The sequence below is a fragment of the Felis catus genome, chromosome E1 (genome assembly GCF_018350175.1).
Source record: "Felis catus isolate Fca126 chromosome E1, F.catus_Fca126_mat1.0, whole genome shotgun sequence".
Lineage (NCBI taxonomy): Eukaryota > Metazoa > Chordata > Mammalia > Carnivora > Felidae > Felis > Felis catus.
In genome coordinates this window covers 23,935,839-23,959,318 of record NC_058381.1, presented here as the reverse complement: position 1 = coordinate 23,959,318, position 23,480 = coordinate 23,935,839, and the positions used below count along the sequence as shown (strand labels likewise).

At 37.9% G+C, this 23,480-nt stretch overlaps 1 protein-coding gene across 19 annotated transcripts in view; it reads right to left on the bottom strand.

Moving 5' to 3' along the window:
- Positions 1 to 23,480, bottom strand: part of ACACA (acetyl-CoA carboxylase alpha) — a 280,099-nt gene that overhangs the window by 177,099 nt on the left and 79,520 nt on the right. For all 19 annotated transcript variants that reach the window (XM_006940119.5, XM_019817560.2, XM_045044080.1 and 16 more), the window contains 7 exons: positions 16,488 to 16,620; positions 14,814 to 14,952; positions 8,370 to 8,479; positions 7,476 to 7,557; positions 6,173 to 6,271; positions 4,748 to 4,854; positions 370 to 480 (listed from right to left, as the gene is read on the bottom strand). In XM_006940119.5, the coding sequence (XP_006940181.2) occupies positions 370 to 480; positions 4,748 to 4,854; positions 6,173 to 6,271; positions 7,476 to 7,557; positions 8,370 to 8,479; positions 14,814 to 14,952; positions 16,488 to 16,620 (781 nt within the window). The remainder of the gene's footprint in view (positions 1 to 369; positions 481 to 4,747; positions 4,855 to 6,172; positions 6,272 to 7,475; positions 7,558 to 8,369; positions 8,480 to 14,813; positions 14,953 to 16,487; positions 16,621 to 23,480) is intronic.

Sequence of the window (23,480 nt, the reverse complement as noted above, 5' to 3'; positions counted from 1 at the left end):
ACTATGAGGTCCTGTGAGCCACAGGGATCATATAGGTGTTCCCATATAGGAAGACTTTTATATTATGGAGAATAACTACTGTTTGAATCACCTTATTGAATAAAACCTTACACTGAATTGAACATTGCTAATAAGCAGGTAGGAGCTAGGAGAAAGACTAGAGTACTTACAGACAAAATAAAAAATTACATATTTTCTGGACATCCATATCATATTATGATTATTATCTTTTATTTTATGGAGGTATAAGTGACATACAACATTAGTTTTTGGTGTACAACATAACAGATTGTAGATATAGTGTGAGTTAAATCATGTATCTCTGATATACATGTAAATTCAAGCAAACAAAAACAACTTGTATTCTACCTGTCTGAAGAGGTTAGGGAAGTCATCTGCATTGTTAACTTTTCTGATTCCTTTCCCTCCTCCTCCTTCTGAGGCCTTGATCATTACTGGATATCCAACTTCCTCTGCTGCCTTCAAGAAGAAAGAGAAAAATGGAAATAAGAGTAGTAATAACAGGGAAGGAGAAAACTGGCAGTTTCTCCCTTTAAGAATGCTGCCATTGGTAGGTCCAAAAGTAGTAAAATAGAAAGGTCCTGAAGACATACTATTAGGTGGGGGGGGGGGGGGGGGGGGCGGGCAGTAAAACAATATTCATAGCATTAGGCTGAACCAAAAGAAATGGCCTTTTTTGTAGGTAAAAAAATGGTCGAATATTTGCAATTTCATATGGTTCAATGTAAGACAATCCTGTGTAGGCCAAAAACAAAATAAAACTGTATGTTTATATATAATTATGTATGCTTTCATACACCCGCATATGTGGGTGCAAAAAAAAAAAAAGGCTAGAATATACACCAGTGGTGATAAAAGGAAGATAAATAGATATATCTCTACTTTTTACTGTATTTATTTCTATATTATTGGAATTTCTTATAGTATGCAGGTCTTCATGTTTTACCTCTAATTTTTATTTTTAAAAAAGGTATAGGTAGTCAATGGTCTCAGTACAGTTTCTGACAACATAAAATATTCAACAAATCAGAATAAAGTATAGGTAGTCAATGGTCTCAGTACAGTTTCTGACAACATAAAATATCAACAAATCAGAACTCTCACATATCCAGAAATGATTTTCTCACTTAACTTTTTTTTAATTTTTTTTTCAACGTTTATTTATTTTTGGGACAGAGAGAGACAGAGCATGAACGGGGGAGGGGCAGAGAGAGAGGGAGACACAGAATCGGAAACAGGCTCCAGGCTCTGAGCCATCAGCCCAGAGCCCGACGCGGGGCTCGAACTCACGGACCGCGAGATCGTGACCTGGCTGAAGTCGGACGCTTAACCGACTGCGCCACCCAGGCGCCCCTCACTTAACTTTTTGTAAAAGATAAAAATAACAAGACACTGAAATATTTTTTTTAAGTTTTATTTATTTATCTGAGAGAGACAGACAGAGAAAAAGAATGTGTGCAAGCAGGGGAGGGGTAGAGAGAGAGGAGAAAGAGAGAATCCCAAGCAGGCTCCACACTGCCACTGCAGAGCCCAATGTGGAGCTCAAACCCATGAACAGCAAGATCATGACCCAAGCGTTAAGTTGGACACTTAACTGACTGAGCAACGCAGGTGCCCAAATATTAATAAAATTAGTTAGAAAATTTATTTTCAAAACATACTCTAAATGCGGTTTTCACATTTACAACATTTGATAATGATCAGGTAGCAATTCTAAACTTTCTGAAAATTAATTATATATCCATTAAGTAGGGAGCTGGTTAAATCAAGATATGCCCATCTATTAGAATACAGTGCAATTGGGGCGCCTGGGTGGCTCAGTCGATTGAGCATCCGACTTCGGCTCAGGTCATGACCTCGCGGTTCGTGAGTTCGAGCCCCACGTCGGGCTCTGTGCTGACAGCATAGAACGTGGAGCCTGCTTCCGATTCTGTGTCTCCCTCTCTCTCTGCCCCTCCCCCACTCTCTCTCTTTCAAATATAAATAAACATTAAAAATTAAAAAATTTAAAAAAAAGAGAATACAGTGCAATTATTAAAAAGGATGAGGTGGCTTTTATATATAGTGATATGAAAAATGTCCAGACAGTATTGTTATGGCAAAAAGTAAAGGGGGTAGGTAGAAGTTAACCAAAATTTAAAACAACTAAGTCATTCCTTTGTCAAAACATTCCAGTGATTTATGGTTTACATTATAATAAGATCTAAAATTGTTATCAACAGGGGCACCTGGGTGTCTTAGTCAGTTAAGCGTCTGACTTCAGCTCAGGTCATGATCTTGTGGTTTGTGGGTTTGAGCCCCACTTTAGGCTCTGTGCTGATAGCTTAGAGCCTGGAGCCTGCTTTGGATTCTGTGTCTCCCTCTCTCTCTGCCCCTCCTCCACTCACACTATCTCTCTCTCTCTCTCTCTCTCTGTCTCTCTCTCTCTCTCAAAAATAAGTAAACATTAACAAAAAAAATTTTTTTTAAAAACTAACAGCATGATGAAATAGTGTTGGCAAAGAAAGGGCTATCACTGGGTGATAGGGATCAAAGAAACAGCCACGAATGTGGAAAAGACTTAAAAAAAAATAGGGTAGTCCACATGATATCAGTAAGAAGGCAGGCCTTTTAAGAAAATATGAAAACTCTAGGCACAGGTCATCTATTTAGAATATTTGCAAAGAATTAAAAGAAAAATTTTTAATATTTATTAAAAAAATTTTTTTTAATGTTTATTTATTTTTGAGAGAGAGAGAGAGAGAGAGAGACAGAGTACAAGTGGGGGAGGGGCAGAGAGAGAGGGAGACACAGAATCTGAAGCAGGCTCCAGGCTCTGAGCTGTCAGCACAGAGCCTGACGTGGGGCTCAAACGCACCGACTGCAAGATCATGACCTGAGCCAAAGTTGGACCTTTAACCGAGCCACGCAGGTGCCCCAAATCTTCGTTTATTTTTGAAAGAGAGAGACAGAATGTGAGCAGGGAAGGAGCAGAAAGAGAGGGAGACACAGAATCCGAAGCAGGCTCCAGTCCCTGAGCTGTCAGCACAGAGCCTGACGCGGGGCTCAAACTCAGGAACCATTTGATCATGACCTGAGCTGAAGTCGGACACTCAACAGACTGAGCCACCCAGGCACCCTACAAAGAATTTTAATCTCAGGAGGAAAATGCTTATATAATATAAAGTAGGAAAAGAAAAAAGGATTACTAAACTATATATAGTGACCTTAATTTTATACTTATCATAATAATTATAAATATAGGAATCTATTAATAAAGATGATCACTATAGGATAATAACATATACTACGAACCAAAAACAGGTCAAAAGAAAATATATGAATGTGTTATGAATATGTATCTATCTCTGGATGGTGGGTTTATCATCATCTCTTTTCTGGCCTTCCAAATTTTCTACCAGAAATTTTTATGTTTAAAATTAAGACAAGGAGGGGCACCTATGTGGCTCAGTTGGTTAAGTGTCCAACTCTTGATTTCAGCTTAGGTTCATGGGTTCAAACCCCGTGTTGCTGTCAGCACAGACCCTGCTTGGGATTCTCTCTCTCTCTCCCTCTCCTCTGCCCCACTCATGCTCTCTCTCTCTCAAAATAAATAAATAAACTTAAAAAATAAATAAAACAAAATTATGACAAGGAAAAAAAGGAATTTCAATTGACAAGCAAAATAGCTAATTCTTTACAAAGGGCTTCTACTTTTGCAAATTATAGCAAATAGAGTATGAGGTTGGCAATTCAATTAGAAATATTAATTTTATTAAGGAGATTAAAAGACACAACATGAAATGCAAACAAAAGAGGAAATTTAGTTGAGCATTCAGCATTTTTCTTGAATTTATAACATATAATTCAAACACAAGTATTGTGTTTTTCTAAAACAGCCTCTTTCATCATCTACTTGGAAGCATAACTGACACTTCCAACTATTTAAAAAGTGAAAGGGGAAAAAACTGAAGAGAACTTATAAAAGAAAGAAAAGGCAATGTTGGAGAAAGGATCTCTTTTTGTTTGGGTTCATGTTTCCAAGAGGATGGACTGTAATCAGCCTCTCTTGGCTCCCACCCCCCTCCCCCAAGGGAAAAAGAACAAATTATGTGATTGGTCACTTTGGAAGGAGGAACTGAGCATGCACAGCTCAGCCTCTTCCCCTTTGGGATCAGCCCACTGCGCAGAGCATATGCTCTTTGTCAGCTCTCAGTGATACAAGAAGCTGAATGGTAAAAGCTCTATCTCTGGAGAGGAACATCTGTGGTTATTCAGCACCACCAGTACCCAGTGAGTAAGCATATTTAACTCTGACGTTCAGTTTACAAATCTGATTGTTGCTAAACACGTAAGCCATTTCACCAACATCTCTATTCATAATAAAGCTGACATTTCTCTATCTGCTTGGCTTCTTGGTTCTGAATTCAAGCAGGGCAAATGTGTGTTGTTTGTTGCCCCCCACCCCACAAACACACACATACACATAACAACAGGTAGTACAGTAGAGAATCAGTATTTTCTAAAAGCTCTGATTTAGCCACCTAAGAAATGTTCTGTCCAGGTGAGGGCTTACTTCACAACAAATTTATTTTTGTTAAATTTAGGTCACTTCCTTACTCTATATATCTCCTGGTCTTACAATCCCAATGCCATCATGGGTGCATATCATGAACGAGGCTTCAAATTAACGTTTGTGACTACAATCAGTCAGTTGAAAGACATCACTCTGTAGTTAGTAACCTACCTTCAGCCCATCATCCACATCCTTCACATAACCTTTTTGATATAATTCCTGGGGAACATTTAAGATACGTTTTGAAAAATCATTTTCCTGCCAGTCCACACGAAGACCTGTAATAGATAATGGTAACTTAAAAGCTGCTTTAAAAGCTTCTGTTTTGTCAATTTTCTGCTATTCCTTCTTTAAAATGACCTCATATTTATCCAAAATTAAGGATATGTGAGAAAAAAGGATGCCATAAAACCCTCAATTCTCAGGGTTAGCAGTATTTAGCTCTAGAAGACCTGACAACTTGGGTTCCTACCCTGGAGGAAGCCAGGAGAGCTAATAGGGAGCAAACTTATAAAAATGCAAGAATATACAAGACTGAAAAAAAAAAAAAGCATGTCAGACTTCTCACAGCAACTCAGCAGGCAAAATACCTTCAATTTGTGTGTTCAGGCCTGCTCCAGGGCCAGAGGTCTGGGAAATAATTCAATCTTTATGAGCCCTTGGAAATGGAAATGGCGGTTTTATTGGCCTCAGCAGAGTCATGATTCCATACTCCCTGAATGTCCCTGTACTCAGCCACAAGGGGTATGCTATAGCCTCTCCATTCAAACGAGAACAAATTCAACCTTTTATTTTAAACTGTTTGACCCAGCAGGTCTAGAGAGGATATTGCAATCCCCCTGGAGAGCCAGAGTAACAAGAGTTCAAATCTGTTGGGCCTCAAGGCAATGGTCGTTCCCATTTGAAAGACATTTTAGTTTGTTGTTCCCTGTGGTTGAGTACTAAGCAAATTTATATTGTTATTAGTTATAATGATTCACATGGCACTCTTAAAGGGATTTGTCTAGTATAAATCATTTTAAGAAAAATTTTATTCTTCCGTATGCCCAAAAGAAAGGTTGACTACTGCCCTCATTTTCTGCATCAAGGGCAAATGAGAGTTTGAATTAACAGCCAAAGTAAATAAATCATCAATAGATGGTAGGTTGACATGAAGAAAATGATAGTAGGCAAACATTTGAGTAAGTGGGTTTTTCTTAGTGAACCAGGTCTCCTGCCAGGCAGGTTCAAAGACCTAATTCTGCCTAAGTCCATCTCTGAAGAAGATTCTAGCCTGCCCAGAGTAAATCCAAATCTACAGAACCATCTGAGTTTTCCCAGAGTTTCCTCAAATTCAAATTAAATCTCAAGATCATTTAAATCACAGTTTAGCACATGTGTAACTGGTACAAAATTTATATTCCTAAGACATGATAAAATCACAGGTGTATAAATTAGCCTAGGAGATATAAAATACCATAAATCAACCTGGATTTTATTTCTTATCCTGAAGAATCCAAATAACGTTTTAAATAACCTTAAGACCCAAGCCACAGTCCCAAATATCCTACTGAACTTTTCTGCACTTCAAAACACAAACAAGAAATACTTTCTTACCACTCCCACTCCAGGGAAGAGTTGGGATACCAGCAGTTTGAGCCACTATGGAAGATGCAATCTTATCCCCCAAAGCCCACATGGCCTGGCTTGGAGGACCTAAAAATAAGAAAAGAACCCTGATTGTAACGTTTTGGCCTCATTTCCATCACATAGGTTTCATCTTTTATAGAATTATTTTTGTATTTGTCTGGTCTCCCCTACATCATATATGGGGATTACTGTGTTATGACTCATCTTTGTACTCTTTATAGAACTTAATGTAATAAGCTTTTAGCATACAGTGAGAGTTCAGCATGTATGCTGAATTAAATTCCTGACAAATCTAACTCTGATTTTATCATTGTTTATGATCCAATTTGACAAGGTTATCAAAGTCCTTTTTTTTTTTTTTTTTAAGCAATCTTAAAATAAAGGACTTATAAAGTTTGGGGTTCAAGTCTGAGATATGCCCTCCTTGGTCTTAGGAGAATCCAAAAGGAAGATTTATCATTAGTAAACATTTATCTCTTTAGAAGATTTCTCTCTGCCAAAGGAAAGCAGAAAAGTCAGAAGAAAGAGCTCTCACTTATAGGAATATAACTTATATGCTTAAATGTGAAGGTGCTGATTCATATTTAAGGGCACAGTCCTAGGGCATCCTAATATTCAATGATCTCTGCTACACAAAAAGAGGTCCTTTCTCTACATATTTTCTTAAGGTTAATGCCAAGTTTTAAAAAGCCAGTGTTTTGGAAATCAGAGCCTCCTCCATATCTCACGGAAAAGAACCCGAGGACAGAAAACACAATCAAGATGAAGAAAGATAAGTAGGATGTAAGAAATGAGGAAGAGGTATGTGGAATTTGAGAAGCTTAACAGAAGACAGTGGAGGAAAGGAAGGGAGAAAAATAGTTTCAAACAGACAGGGAGGCAAACTATAAGAGACTGTTAAATACAGAAAACAAACTGAGGGTTGATTGGTGGGGGAGAGGAGGAAATGGATGATGGACACTGAGGAGGGCACTTGTTGGGATGAGCACTGGGTGATGTATGTAAGCAATGAATCATGGGAAACTATTCCCGAAGCCAAGAGCACATTGTATACAAGGGATGTTGGCTAACCTGACAATAAGTTATATTTTTAACAAAATGAAGAAGAGAAAAAAAAGAAATGAAGAGGGTTACTCTGAGAGCTGCTGATTGATGAAAAATAAGAGCCCAGTGCATGTTAAACAGAAGAAAAGCAGAATATAAAGTGGAATGTGGGCAAAACTGACAAAGAGAACCAGAAAGACAGGAAGAGTATGTTAGAAAGGTTTACCCATGAAGGCGATGCCATTTTTCAAAAGAAGTTCTGGGAGCTTGGGATTCTCAGAAGCATGACCCCAGCCAGCCCACACTGCCTATAAGGGAAGATAATATGATTCTTTCTTAAAATTCATACTAAAATAACATGATAAACTGTACTACTCTCTACCAAGACTGGCCCCACACCATGAGGTACAATAGCTCCAGAGCTGCCTAATGCTTTAAGTCGGCAGAAGCCGAATTACTTGATTCTTGGCAAACTTTTTATGGAACAAGAATAAGCAGTCCATTGTGTCAAAACCTCTGTAAAGAGGTCAAAACCAAGTTGAGGTTGATATTAAGATCCTGCTAGTCTTGTTACTCTTTAGGAAACTCAATTCATAACCTTTCCACTATACTCTACAGAGCCTTTTCTAGAAATACTAGTTTTCTTTCAGTTTCAATTACTTTGGCCACCTAACTCCACATTTATATTTAGTGGTTATACTGCCATATAAATCTCTAGTTTTGTTTTTTTTTTCTCTCTGGGCTTAAGTACATTTATCCTAAACATCCTAACACAATAGGGAAGAAATAATCTATTTCTATACTACCATATTCTCAGCTAAGAATATTCCATTGGAAAAAGGAACTTTTATTTACTTGAGATAGTTTGAAGGTGAAATGGATAGTATAAATAATCTCTGAAAGACCCTTACAGACCTTCTGATTGTATTATGTTTATTTTTGCCTCATTCATTTTTTCCATCTTTCTTTTCCCCATCTGTTATACCCCTCACAAAAAAAGCTTTATCAATTTTCAACAAAGATGCTTTATATAAAATTTAAAGTTCTTCTCTGGATAGCCCCTTGTGTCTAACTGTAAAATGGCTAAACTGGTTTGAAAGGACACACTGGCATCTCTTACTTGTACTGGGATCCTTTTAGCAATATCAAGAATTAATTCCACGTTTGCATAGTTGTTGTTGTTTGGTCCTCCTGGCACCGGCACATAGTGATCTGCCATCTTAATGTATTCTGAAAATGCAAGCAAATTAATAGAGAACACATGCTTTATTTCCAGAAATAGAACAGAGCACAACTACATAAAGGACGATACCATCACAGTTAACGACTGGACAAACTGCATTAACGAGGTAAGTCCCAGGACATTTAGTTAGAGGCTCTGACTTTGTTAAGTCATGGGTACTAACATGCTAATCTGGTATTCAGGAAGCTCTTCTACTCAAACAACAGCTCTCAAACATTTCACTATGTAATCTTTTTGAAGAGCCTTTAAGACCTCTCTATCAAGGATGCTATGTCACTTAGAGACCCCTGTACAATTATTTATTCTGATAAAAAGTTTTAGCCCTAACATCCTTTATCTTTAACTTGCACTATACTCTGAGAAGCCCTTTTCCTGATGTCGAGCTGTGACAAACTGGGAAAGAGGGCAGAGCCTGAAGGGTTTGTGGACTGGCTGGACAGGAAAGGTTAGTTACTGGCATATACCAAGGGCTTGAAAAGACTTTATCTGGAATGTTGGAGATAATAGGTATTTGAAAGACACTTTAGAAAGATAACTTCTTGGGGCGCCTGGGTGGCTCAGTCGGTTGGGCAGCCGACTTCGGCTCAGGTCATGATCTCACAGTCTGTGAGTTTGAGCCCCAAGTCGGGCTCTGTGCTGACAGCTCAGAGCCTGGAGCCTGTTTCGGATTCTGTGTCTCCCTCTCTCTGACCCTCCCCCGTTCATGCTCTGTCTCTCTGTCTCAAAAATAAATAAACGTTTAAAAAAAAAAAAAAAGAAAGAAAGATAACTTCTTTCCCTCCTTACATTTTTTTTGCTCCGTATTCCCTTTCAAATTTGTCACCTGATGTCTCTCTCTTCCTATTCCTGGCAATAATGGTAGAGCAGCTACAATGTGCAGTAAGTATATTAAGCAGTTTATATATATTATTTACTACTCAGTAATCCTATATATGATAGGTATTATTGGCGCCTAATTTACAGGAAATTGGCTTGGAGCAGTCAAATAACTTGCTCAAGTTTATTTATTAGCATTCCTTCTATCTTATTCTTAATTTTTAAAGGTTTTACATCCTTCTAAAAAAAATTCCATTCAAAATAAGATGCAAAAACCTATAGTTTGTTCCAAATAAAAACAGGTTTATTGTTCTGACTACAAAAGAAAACATGTTAATTATTTTTAAAAAACTATAATGTATCAGGATGAAATAATACCATTTAACAGTCAAAATCACCCATTGCCCCACCACTCAAAGATACTCCGATATACTATGCTCCGATATACTAGAAATCATCAGTTGTTAACCAATTTAACAATATATTGTGGGTACCTTCCCCTATGTGACATAGAGATATATTTAATATATATTTAGTATTTTATATATACTTAATATAGACCCAATATTTCAATGGATACCTACCATTCCACAAAGTAACAATAATTCATAATTCATTTAACTACTAACTTATTGATGGACATATAAGTCATTAATAATTTGGAAAATATTAAAATAATAGAATGATGAATATCCTTATACTGCTGTCCAATTATACCCTCAGGATATAGTCCTAGAAGTAAAACAACTAGGTCAAAATGTATCCACATCTTCAAAGACAGAACCATGTTAGACTCTCATTAGCAACATGGATGACAAATTGTCTGTACTCTCACCTATATTAGGTATAATCACACTTTTAAATTTTACCAGTCTTATAAACTTTAAAAAAAAATCCCCATTTACTACTGTTTCAGTTTGTATTTCTTTGATTACCATTAGTATCAAATTTCTTATATGTTTACTGTCCCTTTTTCATTCTTCTTTTATTATCTACCTAATTCATGTTCTCTGTTCCTTTTCTATTGAAGGGTCATTTGCTCTATTATAGTTAGACATTCTTTGCTGCCAGTATATTTTTCCAGATTACAATCTGTCTTTAACTTTCTTTTTTTTATTTGCAAAATAGAAATTTTTATACAGTCAAGTCTATCTAACTTTTCTTCTGTGGTTTAGTCTTTTCTGAAGTTCAGTAGCTCTAAGTACAGGAAAAAAAAAGTTACTTTGATTGCTGACCTACATACACACACACGTGCACACGCATGCACACAGGGTCTGCAAATGTACAGCTGTCACCAACCAACAACAGTTCAGAGTTCTACACCAACCAATCTTCTGTTATCACTACTATAGACACTAATGAGAAGCCCTGGTAAGCAGAAAAAGAAATTGCATCTTAATCACACAGCCTGGATTTCTCCATTACCTCCTGGTTCCCACAATTGCCATAATTACAGCAGAGATGCTATTCTAGAGAATATTTACAAATGAACAAAACTCCCCTCCAAGGATAACACTCATTTCTTTCTACGGATTTCATTAATCATCCACCTTTCATGACACAAAAATATGCAACTGGGTCAATTACTACCACCCTTACCATCCCTTAACCTGTTATGTCAGCCCGCTCCCCTCCAGGTCTCAGGATAAAGTCCTCTCCTTATGGTAATAACCAGCTCTTGTATCTAAGGCTCCTTCTCCATAATCTTTTAAATTGTAAAAGTAATGGTTATCTTACATTGGATTCCCATGATGACTGCACAATGGTATAAGTTTACCAAAACTCACAGAACAGTGTACTTTTCAAATGGTGACTTTAATGGTACATAAATTATATTCAGTAAAGCTACTAAAATAATTAACATAACAGAAAGGTTAGAAAAAAGGAAAAAATCAATCAAAATAATTAATTCAATACCACTGGTATCATAATCCTTTCTGAGTTCTTTTTCAAATAACTTGTAAAGAAATTTTAAAACTGTATAAACTCTTTGTAAAAAAGTTGGAAAAAGAAGAAACAGAAATAAAAACACCCCAAAATACCACCCCCAAAGATAACTAGTACTGCTGTTGGTATATGTCATTATAACTTTTTTCCTAACTATACACAATGTTTTTTTCCCTATCATGTCATGCTACCAATCTCCTTATAACTAACTTTTTCTTTGCAATAGTGATGGACAGTCTGTTCCCATGATCCCAGTTTCCAGGTATCCATACCTTAAGGAATCCCTTCTCCTTGGGTGTGAGCAGGATCTATGACTTGCTAGCCAAGAGAACATGTCAAGGGTGGAGAGCTGTCACTTCCATGATTACGTTACGTAAGAAAGTAACTGATCTTTTACTAGGAGACTTTCCCTTCCTGGATCTGAAGTAGCAGGCAGTCATTTGGGGATGGCCCACATGACAAGGAGTCAGGAGTAGTCTTTGGCCAATAACCAGCTAAACATTCAGGCCCTCAGTCGGACAGCCCACAGAAAACTGAATGCTGCCAACAATCACCTGAGTTTAAAAGGAGGTCCATCCCAAATCGAGCCTCAGATGAGACTACAGACCCAGCTGACAAATAATTGCAGTCTTGTAATAACCTGAAGCAGAAGACCCAGCTAAGCCATGCTCTGACCTACTGAAACTGTAAGATAATGTCTGTTGTTTTAAACAGCCAAGTTTATGGTAATATTGTTATGTACAAAAATAGTAAATAATGTAGCAATTTATTAGAATGCATTTTCAGACCAATAAACATTATTCTACAAAATATTTTTTAATGTGTGCATGGTATTTCACAGAATTGGTGTTGCGCATTATACTTAACTAATCTGCTCATGTTGGACACTTAAGTTACTCCCAGTTTCTCATTATTTTATTTTTTTTGTTTTGTTTTGTTGTAGTTTCTCATTATTTTAAATAACACTACAATGAATATCCTTGTACAAATACATTTGCCTCATTACTGATTTTTGTTTCTCAGACTAAATACTAGGAAATATGCTTATTTTTGTCCACCTGTGCTCTTAACTGCATCCCCTTTCATCTCCTCCAGGCCCCTTGTGTACTTCCACCCCTTTCCCTCTTTCTCTTTGACTCCTTCTTCTCAAACTATAAACATTCCCAAGTCTCTTTCACTCTGAAAAATAAAAATCCTCCCTTGGCACTGTATTTCTCTTCAGTTACTACCTTTTTTTCTTCCCTTCTCATCCAAAATTCTTTAAAAAACCCACCTACATTGTCACTTCCCATTCATTCCTTAACATCTGATAATAGTCTGCACACTCATATTGCTCTGCTGAAACTATTCTGGCAATACTACCGATGGTTTCCTAATTACTGGAAGGTTCTATCCCTATCTTATTGGACCGCTGACACATTTGACCCTCCTTATTGAAATTCTTTTTTCTCTCTTCTGTTTCTTCTCTCTCTCCAATCATCTCTTCTCAGCATTGTTTATGGGCCTATCTTCCTGAGTCTATCACTAAAATTTTACTCTTCTATAAAATTTCATCTTCAGTCCTCTTCTCTTTATTTTCTACCTGTTCTTTCAGGGGGTAGTGTTAACTACCACATGTTTGCTGATAATGTAGACTCTTAGTCTCTAGCCCTCATTATTTCTAAGTTGTGGAAGGATATATCCAACTTTTTATAGGATCTACTTATACCAGAAGTACTCCAAACCTAATCTGTCTACCCTCCGCCCCCAGAAAAACCTTACTCTTCTGGTTGATATTTTGCATTAGTTGCCTAGTCAACCTACTGTTAAAAACCTAACAGTAATCATTGACTCTTCTATCACCAAATTTTGTCAATTTTACCTCCTAAATCTCCAAACCATCTCTTTCTTCTATCTTCTCAGCCTCATCATATTCTCTAGTATTGCCTTCCACAAATGGATCTCCCAAGATACCATCTGAATTGTCCATCTAGTTGCTTATGTTAAAAAAAAAAAAAGTTACTTTAAGATACACATGAGATAATATATCTAGAATTTGCTTTAGAAATTGTGTGAACAGGGGAGGAGGTGAAAGTATAGATGAAACAAGACTGGCCATGAGTTGATAATTGTTGATGTTAGATGATAGGTAAATAGGAAGGGATTCATTACACTCTTCTACTTTTAAGTTGTTAAAAACAACAACTAATCCATTTAAAATACCAATCCTTTAATGTCCAACAGAGACACACACACACATTCCTAAAAAGATAAAGTCTATGCTCCTGAGGATGAAAATCAAGGCCTTCTTTGAGAAATATTAAATCACATCTTGTACTTTAACAAGTACATCTGTAGTTTCCACCAAACCACTGTGTCACGCCTTCATACATTTGCATATACTGTTCTTTCTGCCTGGAACACTCTGCCTGGAACATCCTGCTAACTGCTTACTCATTCTTGGTTAGGCATAACTTCTTTCAAAGAGCTTTCTCTTAACCCTGTCACCAAGAGCAAAGTTAAGATGCCTCAACTCTGTGTTCCTGCAGTACCCTGTGCATATTTCTATTATAGCACTTATCTAACGGTACTGAAATTATTTGTTTCCTAGAGCTAGATCACATTTTATTCAACTATGGGTCTCCATGTTCACTGAGTGAAGGAATAAATGAATTAATAGGAGCACCAGGTAGAAATAGATGGGGGAAAAAGAAATCATGCAAGGTAGTTTTACGTTTATTACAGACAATTTCATCTTTATAACTATGCAGTGAATTAGATATTATGATCTTCCTTTTACAGATAACAAAAATTGTGACTCAGAGATATTAAAGGGTCAAACTAAATGATTTCACATAATAACATATGCTTTCCAATAACCTGGTATGTTATCTATTTCTAAATAAGATAACATAATAACCCCTACTCCTTAGGAATAGTTAACATCATTGTCTCAATAGAGAAAGAATGTACACAACAAATAGGTTTAAAAAGATAGCTCTTCAAAGAGCTAATGTTATCTGCGGGTTTTCTACCTTAGAGATTATACTTTAGTGATAAAAAGAGGAAAGACCAGCCATATCCTCTCAACTATACCAATGGTCTTTATCTACAACTCTCAGATGGAGGACCATCTGAGTAGAGAGAATATGCAGAAGAGCTCACAGAACGAAACCCACTTGGATCCCTCAGGAGGAGGGTAAAAAAGAATCTTAACCCTAAGATTCTCTAAAATTCAATGTAGCTTTGCTCATAAGGGAAATAGCATTTTCTTTTAATCTTTCCACTTACACATGCCAATCTACTTATGCAGATTACCCAATACTTGACACTGGAAGGGCATACACCTAGAAACCCCAATCAACACTGGTTAAATTTCTACTTATTTTTACTTAGAACGTAGGAATCGATGCTGAGGTTAAATATAGTACAATCACTTATATATGCCTATTATTGACACTTTTTAAAAAAGAAATCTTAGGGTTTGGGAATCCCCCTAAGTTAACATTCTCCTACTACAGACTTTGCTATTCAATGCTTTATGCTCAAGGGTGATGCTTTCTCATGCTAATCACTCACCTGCATTGGCTTTCAGGTCTTCAGGTGTGACCATAACAACAAATCGGATTGCACGTTCATTTCGAAACATCTCATAAGACCATCGGCGGATGGACCGCATGCATTTCACTGCTGCGATGCCATTGTTGGCAATAAGAACCTGGGAGAGTGGTGGGATGGGAATTGGAGAGAGAAGTAGAAGAGGCAGGCAATAACGGACAAAAAGAAATGAGACCATTTGTGTAGACCTATCTTACTCCGAAGAGCCAGACTTTCAATTAAGAATTTGTGTTGCTAGTCTAGGCAGTTAGGAACCAGCTCCCACATGATCAAAGGATATTTTAAAATGTTAGCCCAGCAAATACTTTAATATATGCCAGCTAAAGCTTACTGCTTTTTTACTTCATTTCTTGAAGGGGAAAAATCACAATTTTCAAACCTTGTGAATTTGTGAATTATTCTACTATACCTGTTACTAGGGAACAGAAGACAAACTTCAGAGGGGTGATGAATTATTAAGGAATGAAGGAAGACTAAACAGTGTAGTGTCCTTCACTATTCTCTGTTGTAGTAAAACAAGGCACAGAGGCCTGCACATGTGTAAGAACCCTGGTACCAACCACTACCTCTCTCCAAAATGCTAAACCGCAAATGCCTTAGAAGTGTAGAGACTACCTTACAAAGAATGGTCACAAGAAGAAAAGTAGAAGAATCAATGATCCTGAGACTTCTCTGTAAACAAACCTTTTACCTCCTGACCTATCCTGCAACCACGGCCCCAGGGTAACACAGGCTAAAATATAAACTATCTTTATTGGAAGACTAACAGAAGGACACCACTGGAGCAAAACTTTTAGGAGTGGGAATACAGGTTCCCACCCTTTAATCTTTCAATCACCGCAAGCTATTTCAACCAAGTCATCCTCTCAGTTCTGACATGGTTTAGACAAAAGGGGCATAGAATTGCTCACAACACTTCAAAATACTTGTAATGTCTAAGTATTTCATATGGCATATTCCCTCTCAACATCTCAAATACCCAGGAAAAGCCATCAGTTCACAGTATATCAAACTGTTTAAGCCTTCACTCCCTTAGCTCTCAATCCAATGTGACATAGTATCTCCTTACCACCACCCCACCAGCCAATCAATTTACCATACCTTCTCAGATTCCTGAAGCCCAACCTCATAAAACCACAGGTTTTGTTAAAGAGAACTTTATGGGGACACCTGGGTCGCTCAGTCAGCAAAGAGTCCAACTTTGACTCAGGTCATGATCTTGTGGTTCGTGGGTTCAAGCCCTGCATTGGGCTCTGTGCTGACAGCTCAGAGCCTGGAGCCTGTTTGGGATTCTGTGTTTCCCTCTCTCTCTGCCCCTCCCCCACTTGTGCGCATGTGCATGCACACGCTCTCTCTCTCTCTGTCTCTCAAAAATAAACATTAAAAATTTTTAAAAATAAAAAGAACTTTCTGACCACTTCATCTTTTAATTAGCTACGCCTAAATTACCTCAGTGGTAAATACACAGGAAATAGTGAAATTAACAGGATGCTACGGAGGCAGAGAGGTTAATTCTGCAGAAAAAGGCAGTTAGTCTCTAAAAACTACATGTTGGTTTTGAGCAAATCTAGACATGTCTAGTCATTGAATCTCATGCGCTTTTGAAAAAAAGTAATTCAGCAAGTTATAACTTACCTTCTCAATCACTTTATTCCCCCCAAAACGCGTAACAAATTCTGCTGGTGAAGCTACAGTGAAATCTCGCTGTGAGTCTATTTTCTTTCGGTCTCGACCTTGCTTTACTAGATGCAAGCCAGACATGCTGGACCTATAAAAACAAAGAAAGCATGAAAGTCTTTAGATGGGATTTCTTCACACCATCTATCTCCCCTAGGGGTCTGCTTTTCACTACCATACTTATAACAGCACTTCCAACTGCACCCTTGTGATGACTGTATGCTGACAGGTCACACACTTTTTGAATAGAAGACAGGAAGGGGGGAAAAAGATATTTGCTTGTGGAAATTTAAGAAAAAAATATAAGTGTTCTTGAATAATAAAAGATAATATTAAGGTTTACCAACAAATCCCATCACAAAGCGACAGGCAAAAGCACAGACTGAAATGAGATAGTAGAGATAACAGACTCAGAGAGACTGGGAAAGCTAAGAAAACAGCCAGGCTGTCATTAGATCATGATTCTGGAATACAGATGACCTTCACCTCTGTATCTCTAGCCTCCATTTTTCTTATGAAATGTACACTTTTAACTGCCGATGAAGTGTTTCACTTGTGTATTCCACAGGCATTTCAAAATCAACTCCAAAACCAAATACTTTACAAGGCAGCATAATAATATATCATATTTCATCAAATTTAAGATACTCCTCCTTTAAAAAAAAAAAACTTAGGGGGCGCCTGGGTGGCTCAGTCGGTTAAGCAGCCGACTTCGGTTCAGGTCATGATCTCGCGGTCTGTGAGTTCGAGCCCCGCGTCGGGCTCTGAGCTGACAGCTCAGAGCCTGGAGCCTGTTTCAGATTCTGTGTCTCCCTCTCTCTGACCCTCCCCCGTTCATGCTCTGTCTCTCTCTGTCTCAAAAATAAATAAACGTTAAAAAAATTAAAAAAAAAAAAACTTAGAAAAATATCTGAAATTGATGTGTATCTTACAACTGATGGTGTGCTTTATTTAATTGGCAGTATTTTTTTCTCAGTGGTATATACAATAATGGTGCCTCTAACAATCAATGGTGTTTTAAGAATAGATGAAATATGGTACTGGAAAAGTACAGGGCTGGGTTTAAATCCAGATCTGTCCACTTAATATTTCCAATGATCTTAAGTAAATAATTTAACCTTGCTCAACTTCCTTTTTCTCTTTGCAAAATACACATAGTATAGACTGTTCTGGTTATTTACCTACTGTCTCTCAACTCCAAGCTCACCCTTTTATGTTCTGCCCTGTGACAATAAAGCTAAGACTCTGCAAACCTAATTGGTTCTGCCAATGGGAAGGCAGAATGGTAAGAATAGGGATTTTATTTTTGTTTTCCAGCTTTTATCATCATTGCTCCACAGTAACAGAGAGTTAATTCCAGCCTCTACCATCTTTCAATATTCCTAGTGGGAGCCTCGTTGCATCTCTCAGTAGTACCAGTAACAGCAGGTTGTGGCTCCTTGGCAGAATACCAGCCTTGCCACGTTCACTCACCCTCTGGGCTGTGCTGCCTGAGCCTATCAATCACGTACCTGTCAGGCTAGCTACTCACCTGTCCTGAGCACCAGCTACTCAAAGCTTATTCTCAGAGGTGCAAGAATCAGCCCTGATTGGCCCTCCATCAAGCTGCTAGGTTCTGATAACCCTACCTCTTCCTTTTTTTCTCCCAGCCCTAGGGGTGGTAGCTGCTTCCTGCAAGTATTAATTTTGGAGCTACTGTAGAAAATACCCAAGTTACCAGTTCTCACTACTGAATGCCCACTGGTTTATAATACCTAATGCAGTTACTCTTTCCCTTACTGGACCTTGACTGATAGGCCTTCTTTGAAAAGGTGTTTTGGGGGTTAAATGAGATAATGGCTATAACTAAGCACTTACACACACTGTTTAATGGACAGCTCTTTTCTTATTCCCACCTTTCCTTCCTTTATCCTGTACTCTAACATCGATGCTGCAGTAATTTCTTTTCAAAATAAAAGGGTATGATTAAAATCTTCCCACAAAGAAAATACCAGGTCCAGACAGTTTTAAAAAACAAGTTCTCAGGGTGCCTGGGTGGCTCAGTCGGTTAAGCGTCTGACTCTTGATTTTAGCTCATAGTAAAATGATCTGATAGTCGTGAGACTGAGCCCCACTTTGGGCTCCGCACTGGGTATGGAGCCTGTTTGGGATTCTCCCTTGCCCTCTTTCTCTGCCCTTCTCCCCTTCATGCTCCTGTGCTCTCTCTCAAAATAAATAAATAAGTAAACATTAAAAAAAAAAAATACTAAGTGCTCAGCAGTGGAAAGAAAAGAATTGTTAAAAAGTAAAAACAAATAAAAAATAAAAGAGAAGTGCTCTCAAACAACTTTTAAGGGCAGTAGTCTATCAAACTTTCAAACAGTGAGAAAAGAAGTAACATTCCTCAGCTAGAGTAACACTGATACTCAAACCAGACAAATAAGTCACATGAAGGGAAAAGTCCAGGTCCACTGTATTCATGACTACAAATGCAAAATTCCTGAATAAAATATTCGAAATAGTAGGGCATTGGTGCAAGGATGGGTAAAATATTACAAAAAAGTTACTCCATAACCAAGTTGAGTTTGTCCCAGGTATGCAAGGATGGTTTAATTTTAGAAAATCCATAAATGTAAAACTCTGTGTTAGATTTCCTAGCAAGTGCAATAAAATGAAAAAATAAAATAAAATAAATTAGAGGCATTAGGATTGCTAGGGAGGAAATTAAACTGTCATTATTTGTGAGTGATATAATCATTCACATAGAAAACACAAAAGATTCTGCATATTATTAGAAATAACAGGAGACCTCAGTCAAGTATTCAGAACTCCAAAAATATTATATAAGGATTATGCACAGGTTATAATTTTAAGAACATATCATAAAGTTAAAATAACTAAAATATATACATTTGGGGGAGATACATATAGATACAATAAACAGGAAGATAAAAGAATGTTATGAACATATGATTAAGGAAAATGATTATCTGGGTGGGGGAAGGCAGGGAGAAGTACTAAGGAGGAGAGACCACATAGATGCAGGTGATGGTCAAGGACCTACCTTTGTTTTAGATGGTGGGTTTTCAAATTCTTTTTATATTATTTTTTAAAATAATGCAATAACTGGGGCGCCTGGGTGGCGCAGTCGGTTAAGCGTCCGACTTCAGCCAGGTCACGATCTCGCGGTCCGCGAGTTCGAGCCCCGCGTCGGGCTCTGGGCTGATGGCTCAGAGCCTGAAGCCTGCTTCTGATTCTGTGTTTCCCTCTTTCTCTGCCCCTCCCCCGTTCGTGCTGTGTCTCTCTCTGTCTCAAAAATAAATAAACATTAAAAAAAAATTTTTTTTAAATAAAATAAAATAAAATAATGCAATAACTAACCAAATAAATAAATAATATTAGCCCATAAATGGACCAATGAGTGTGCTATGAAAGATTATGTTATATAATTCTATACATCTAAAGTTGAACACACACTCCTCAGAGATCAGCTGTCAGCTATTCAGGGAGGGAGCGAAAAGATAGGTAAGTTATAACTTAGAATCAACAAGGAGCTACCTGAGTATAAGACAAGAAAGGAAGCAAAGTCTTCATTGATAAAATTAAAGAGGAGAAGGGATTGGTCATAAGATTTTATCAATGGTTTAGTGAGTTCTGAGAATCATTTATAATCAAAGAGGGGAGAAAAACAAAACTATGTCTTACTTTTAACAATGGGATCCTTCATATAGCCATATTCTGAAGTGAGGCACCATGCTGAAAACAAGGGGATCAAGTATAAAGATGGAATAGATCTCAAAACCTTTACCTCTCATCTATCTTTTCTCAAAAAGCTATCAGAGAATGCTGTCTTCCAAAAGGATGGAGTAAACCAAGAAAAAGGAAAAGAAGGGAAGCAAGAAACAGATGAACCAATACAAAAGAGAAAGGAATTCCCTAGATATGACTGTTCAAATTGGAGGACAGATTGCTCTAGGAGAGATGCCTCTGTGAAAACAGTGGACAGGTCATCTGTTATATTTACCCACAGAGAAACAAAATTCTGTGTGTGTGTGTGTTTGCGCAATATGTATATATGTGTGTGCTCTATTTAAATATGTGTATATATATGATTGTTTTATATGTATATATAAACAGTAAAGTAATGCTATATAAAAATTTTATATACATAAAAATCATTTTTTTAATTAAAAAAATTTTTTTCACGTTTATTTATTATTGAGAGACAGAGAGAGACAGAGTGTGAGCAGGGGAGGGGCAGAGAAAGAGGCAGACACAAAATCTGAAGCAGGCTCCAGGCTCTGAGCTGTCAGCACAGAGCCCGATGCAGGGCACGAACTCACAAACTGCAAGATCATGACCTGAGTGGAAGTCAGACGCTTAACCAACCAAGCCACCCAGGCACCCCTCATTTTTTTTAATTTGAGAGAGAGAGAGAGAGAGAGAGAGAGAGAGAGAGAGCGAGCAAGGGAAGGGCGGAGGGAAAGAGACAGAATCCCCAGCAGACTCCACACTTAATGCAGAGCCTGAAGCGGGGCTCAATCCCATGACCCTGGGATCATTACCTGAGACAATATCAAGAGTTGGACACTTAACCAACCAATTAAAAAACATTCTTAAGGGGCGCCTGGGTGGCTCAGTCAGTTAAGCGTCCGACTTCGGCTCAGGTCACGATGGCTCAGAGCCTGGAGCCTGCTTCCTATTCTGTGTCTGCCTCTCTCTCTGCCCCTGCCCCGTTCATGCTCTGTCTCTCTCTGTCTCAAAAATAAATAAACCTTAAAAAAAAAAATTCTTAATTATACATATACATATATGTGTGTGTATATATATTTCTATAAATAGATAGATAAAATAGCTCAAAGGCTTTTTATTTACTTGACACTCAGTGGAAGTTTTGCTTGATTTTCCCCCAAAAGGGTCAAATGAAAAGGGAAGAGGTCAAATGAAAAGGAAAAGGAAAGGATAACTATTCTATCGGCAAATTTTGTCAACTTGGTGTTTATTGCTAATTTTCTGTTTCCGCCAAGGTCAAGTTTAATTTTCAGCTAGTATTTTTCAGAATAAGAATTCTAGATTGCAAAAATAAGCAAATAAAAAAAGATAATGGAGGAGCCCTTAATGACTGCTATCAAGCCCATCATTCAGGTCTTTCATGTTAATCCTCTGGTGGAGAAGTACAGACCTGCAAGAGGCCTGAAGAAGGCCAAGGAGGCCTGACTCATTTCCTCTTCAGCCCCAAGTTCTACAAATAGGAAGAAGAAAGATCCTTTGGTAACAGAGCTTGGCACCCTCAACAACAGTCTGACTGCCCCCTGTCATATTCCAGGACAATGATGGCAGGCATCTTTCCCAGCCCCAGAGACACATTTTTAAAAAGTTTTCTCAAAACTTTTTGGAAGGTACCATAGGATGTTCATACTATGCAGAATTGATATTTCCGTTTGCAACAAGTGAAGAGACTTCACTCCTGAAAAACCAGCCAAAGCCAGTGAGCAAATATGGCACAGACTGAGTGAGATCCCTTAGTGAAAGAGTAGCACAGCAAGGTCTGTGCAGGGGTGGTTATTTTCAATATGACTACAATAGCATACATGTGCCTGGGTATCTTTGATTCAAATTCTGAATGTAAAAGAAAGGCTTAGAACAGGAGCAAATATGAGAGATTTTACTCATTTCTTTTAAACAAAAATGTTTCTGGGGCTCCTGGGTGGCTCAGTCAGTTGAGCGTCCAATTTTGGCTCAGGTCATGATCTCACAGTTCATGAGTTTGAGCCCCGCACTGGGCTCACTGCTATCAGCGCAGAGCCTGCTTTGGATCCTCAGTCCCCTTCTCTCTGCCCCTCCCCTGCTTGCACTGTGTCTCAAAAATAAAACATTAAAAAAATAATAAAATTTAAAAATAAAAAGTTGGCACAAAAACAGACACTCAGATCAATGGAACAGAAAAGAGAACCCAGAAATGGACCCACAAACGTATTGCCAATAAATCTTTGAAAAAGCAGGAAAGAATATCCAATGGAATAAAGACAGTCTTTTCAGCAAGTGGTGCTGGGAAAACTGGACAGCGACATGCAGAAAAATGAACCTGAACCACTTTCTTATACCATACACAAAAATAAACTCAAAATGGATGAAAGACCTAAACGTAAGACAAGAAGCCATCAAAATCCTTGAGGAGAAAGCAAGCAAAAACTTTGACCTCGGCCGCAGCAACTTCTTACTCAACACGTCTCTGGAGGCAAGGGAAACCAAAGCAAAAAAAGCTTCTGCACAGCAAAGGAAAACAATTGGCAAAACTAAAAGGGAACTGATGGAATGGGAGAAGATATTTGCAAACAGCGTATCAGATAAAGGGTTAGTACCCAAAATCTAGAGAACTTATCAAACTCAACACCCAAAAAACAAATCATCCAGTGAAGAAATGGGCAAAAGACATGAATAGACACTTCTCCAAAGAAGACATCCAGATGGCCAACCGGCACATGAAAAAATGCTCAACGTCACTCATCATCAGGGAAATACAAATCAAAACCACATGAGATACCACCTCACACCTGTCAGAATGGCTAACATTAAAAACTCAGGCCAACAACAGATGTTGGCAAGGATGCGGAGAAAGATCTCTTTTGCACTGTTGGTGGGAATGCAAACTGGTACAGCCACTCTGGAAAACAGTATGGAGGTTCCTCAAAAAATTAAAAATAGAACTACCCTATGACCCAGCAATTGCACTACTAGGTATTTATCCAAGGGAGACAGATTTGTTGTTTCGAAGGGGCACATGCACCCCAATGTTTATAGCAACGCTATCAACAATAGCCAAAGTATGGAAAGAGCCCAAATGTCCGTTGATGGAAGAATGGATAAAGAAGATGTGGTACATATATACAATGGAGTATTACTCGGCAATCAAAAAGAATGAAATCTTGTCATTTGCAATTACGTGGATGGAACTAGAGGGTATTATCCTAA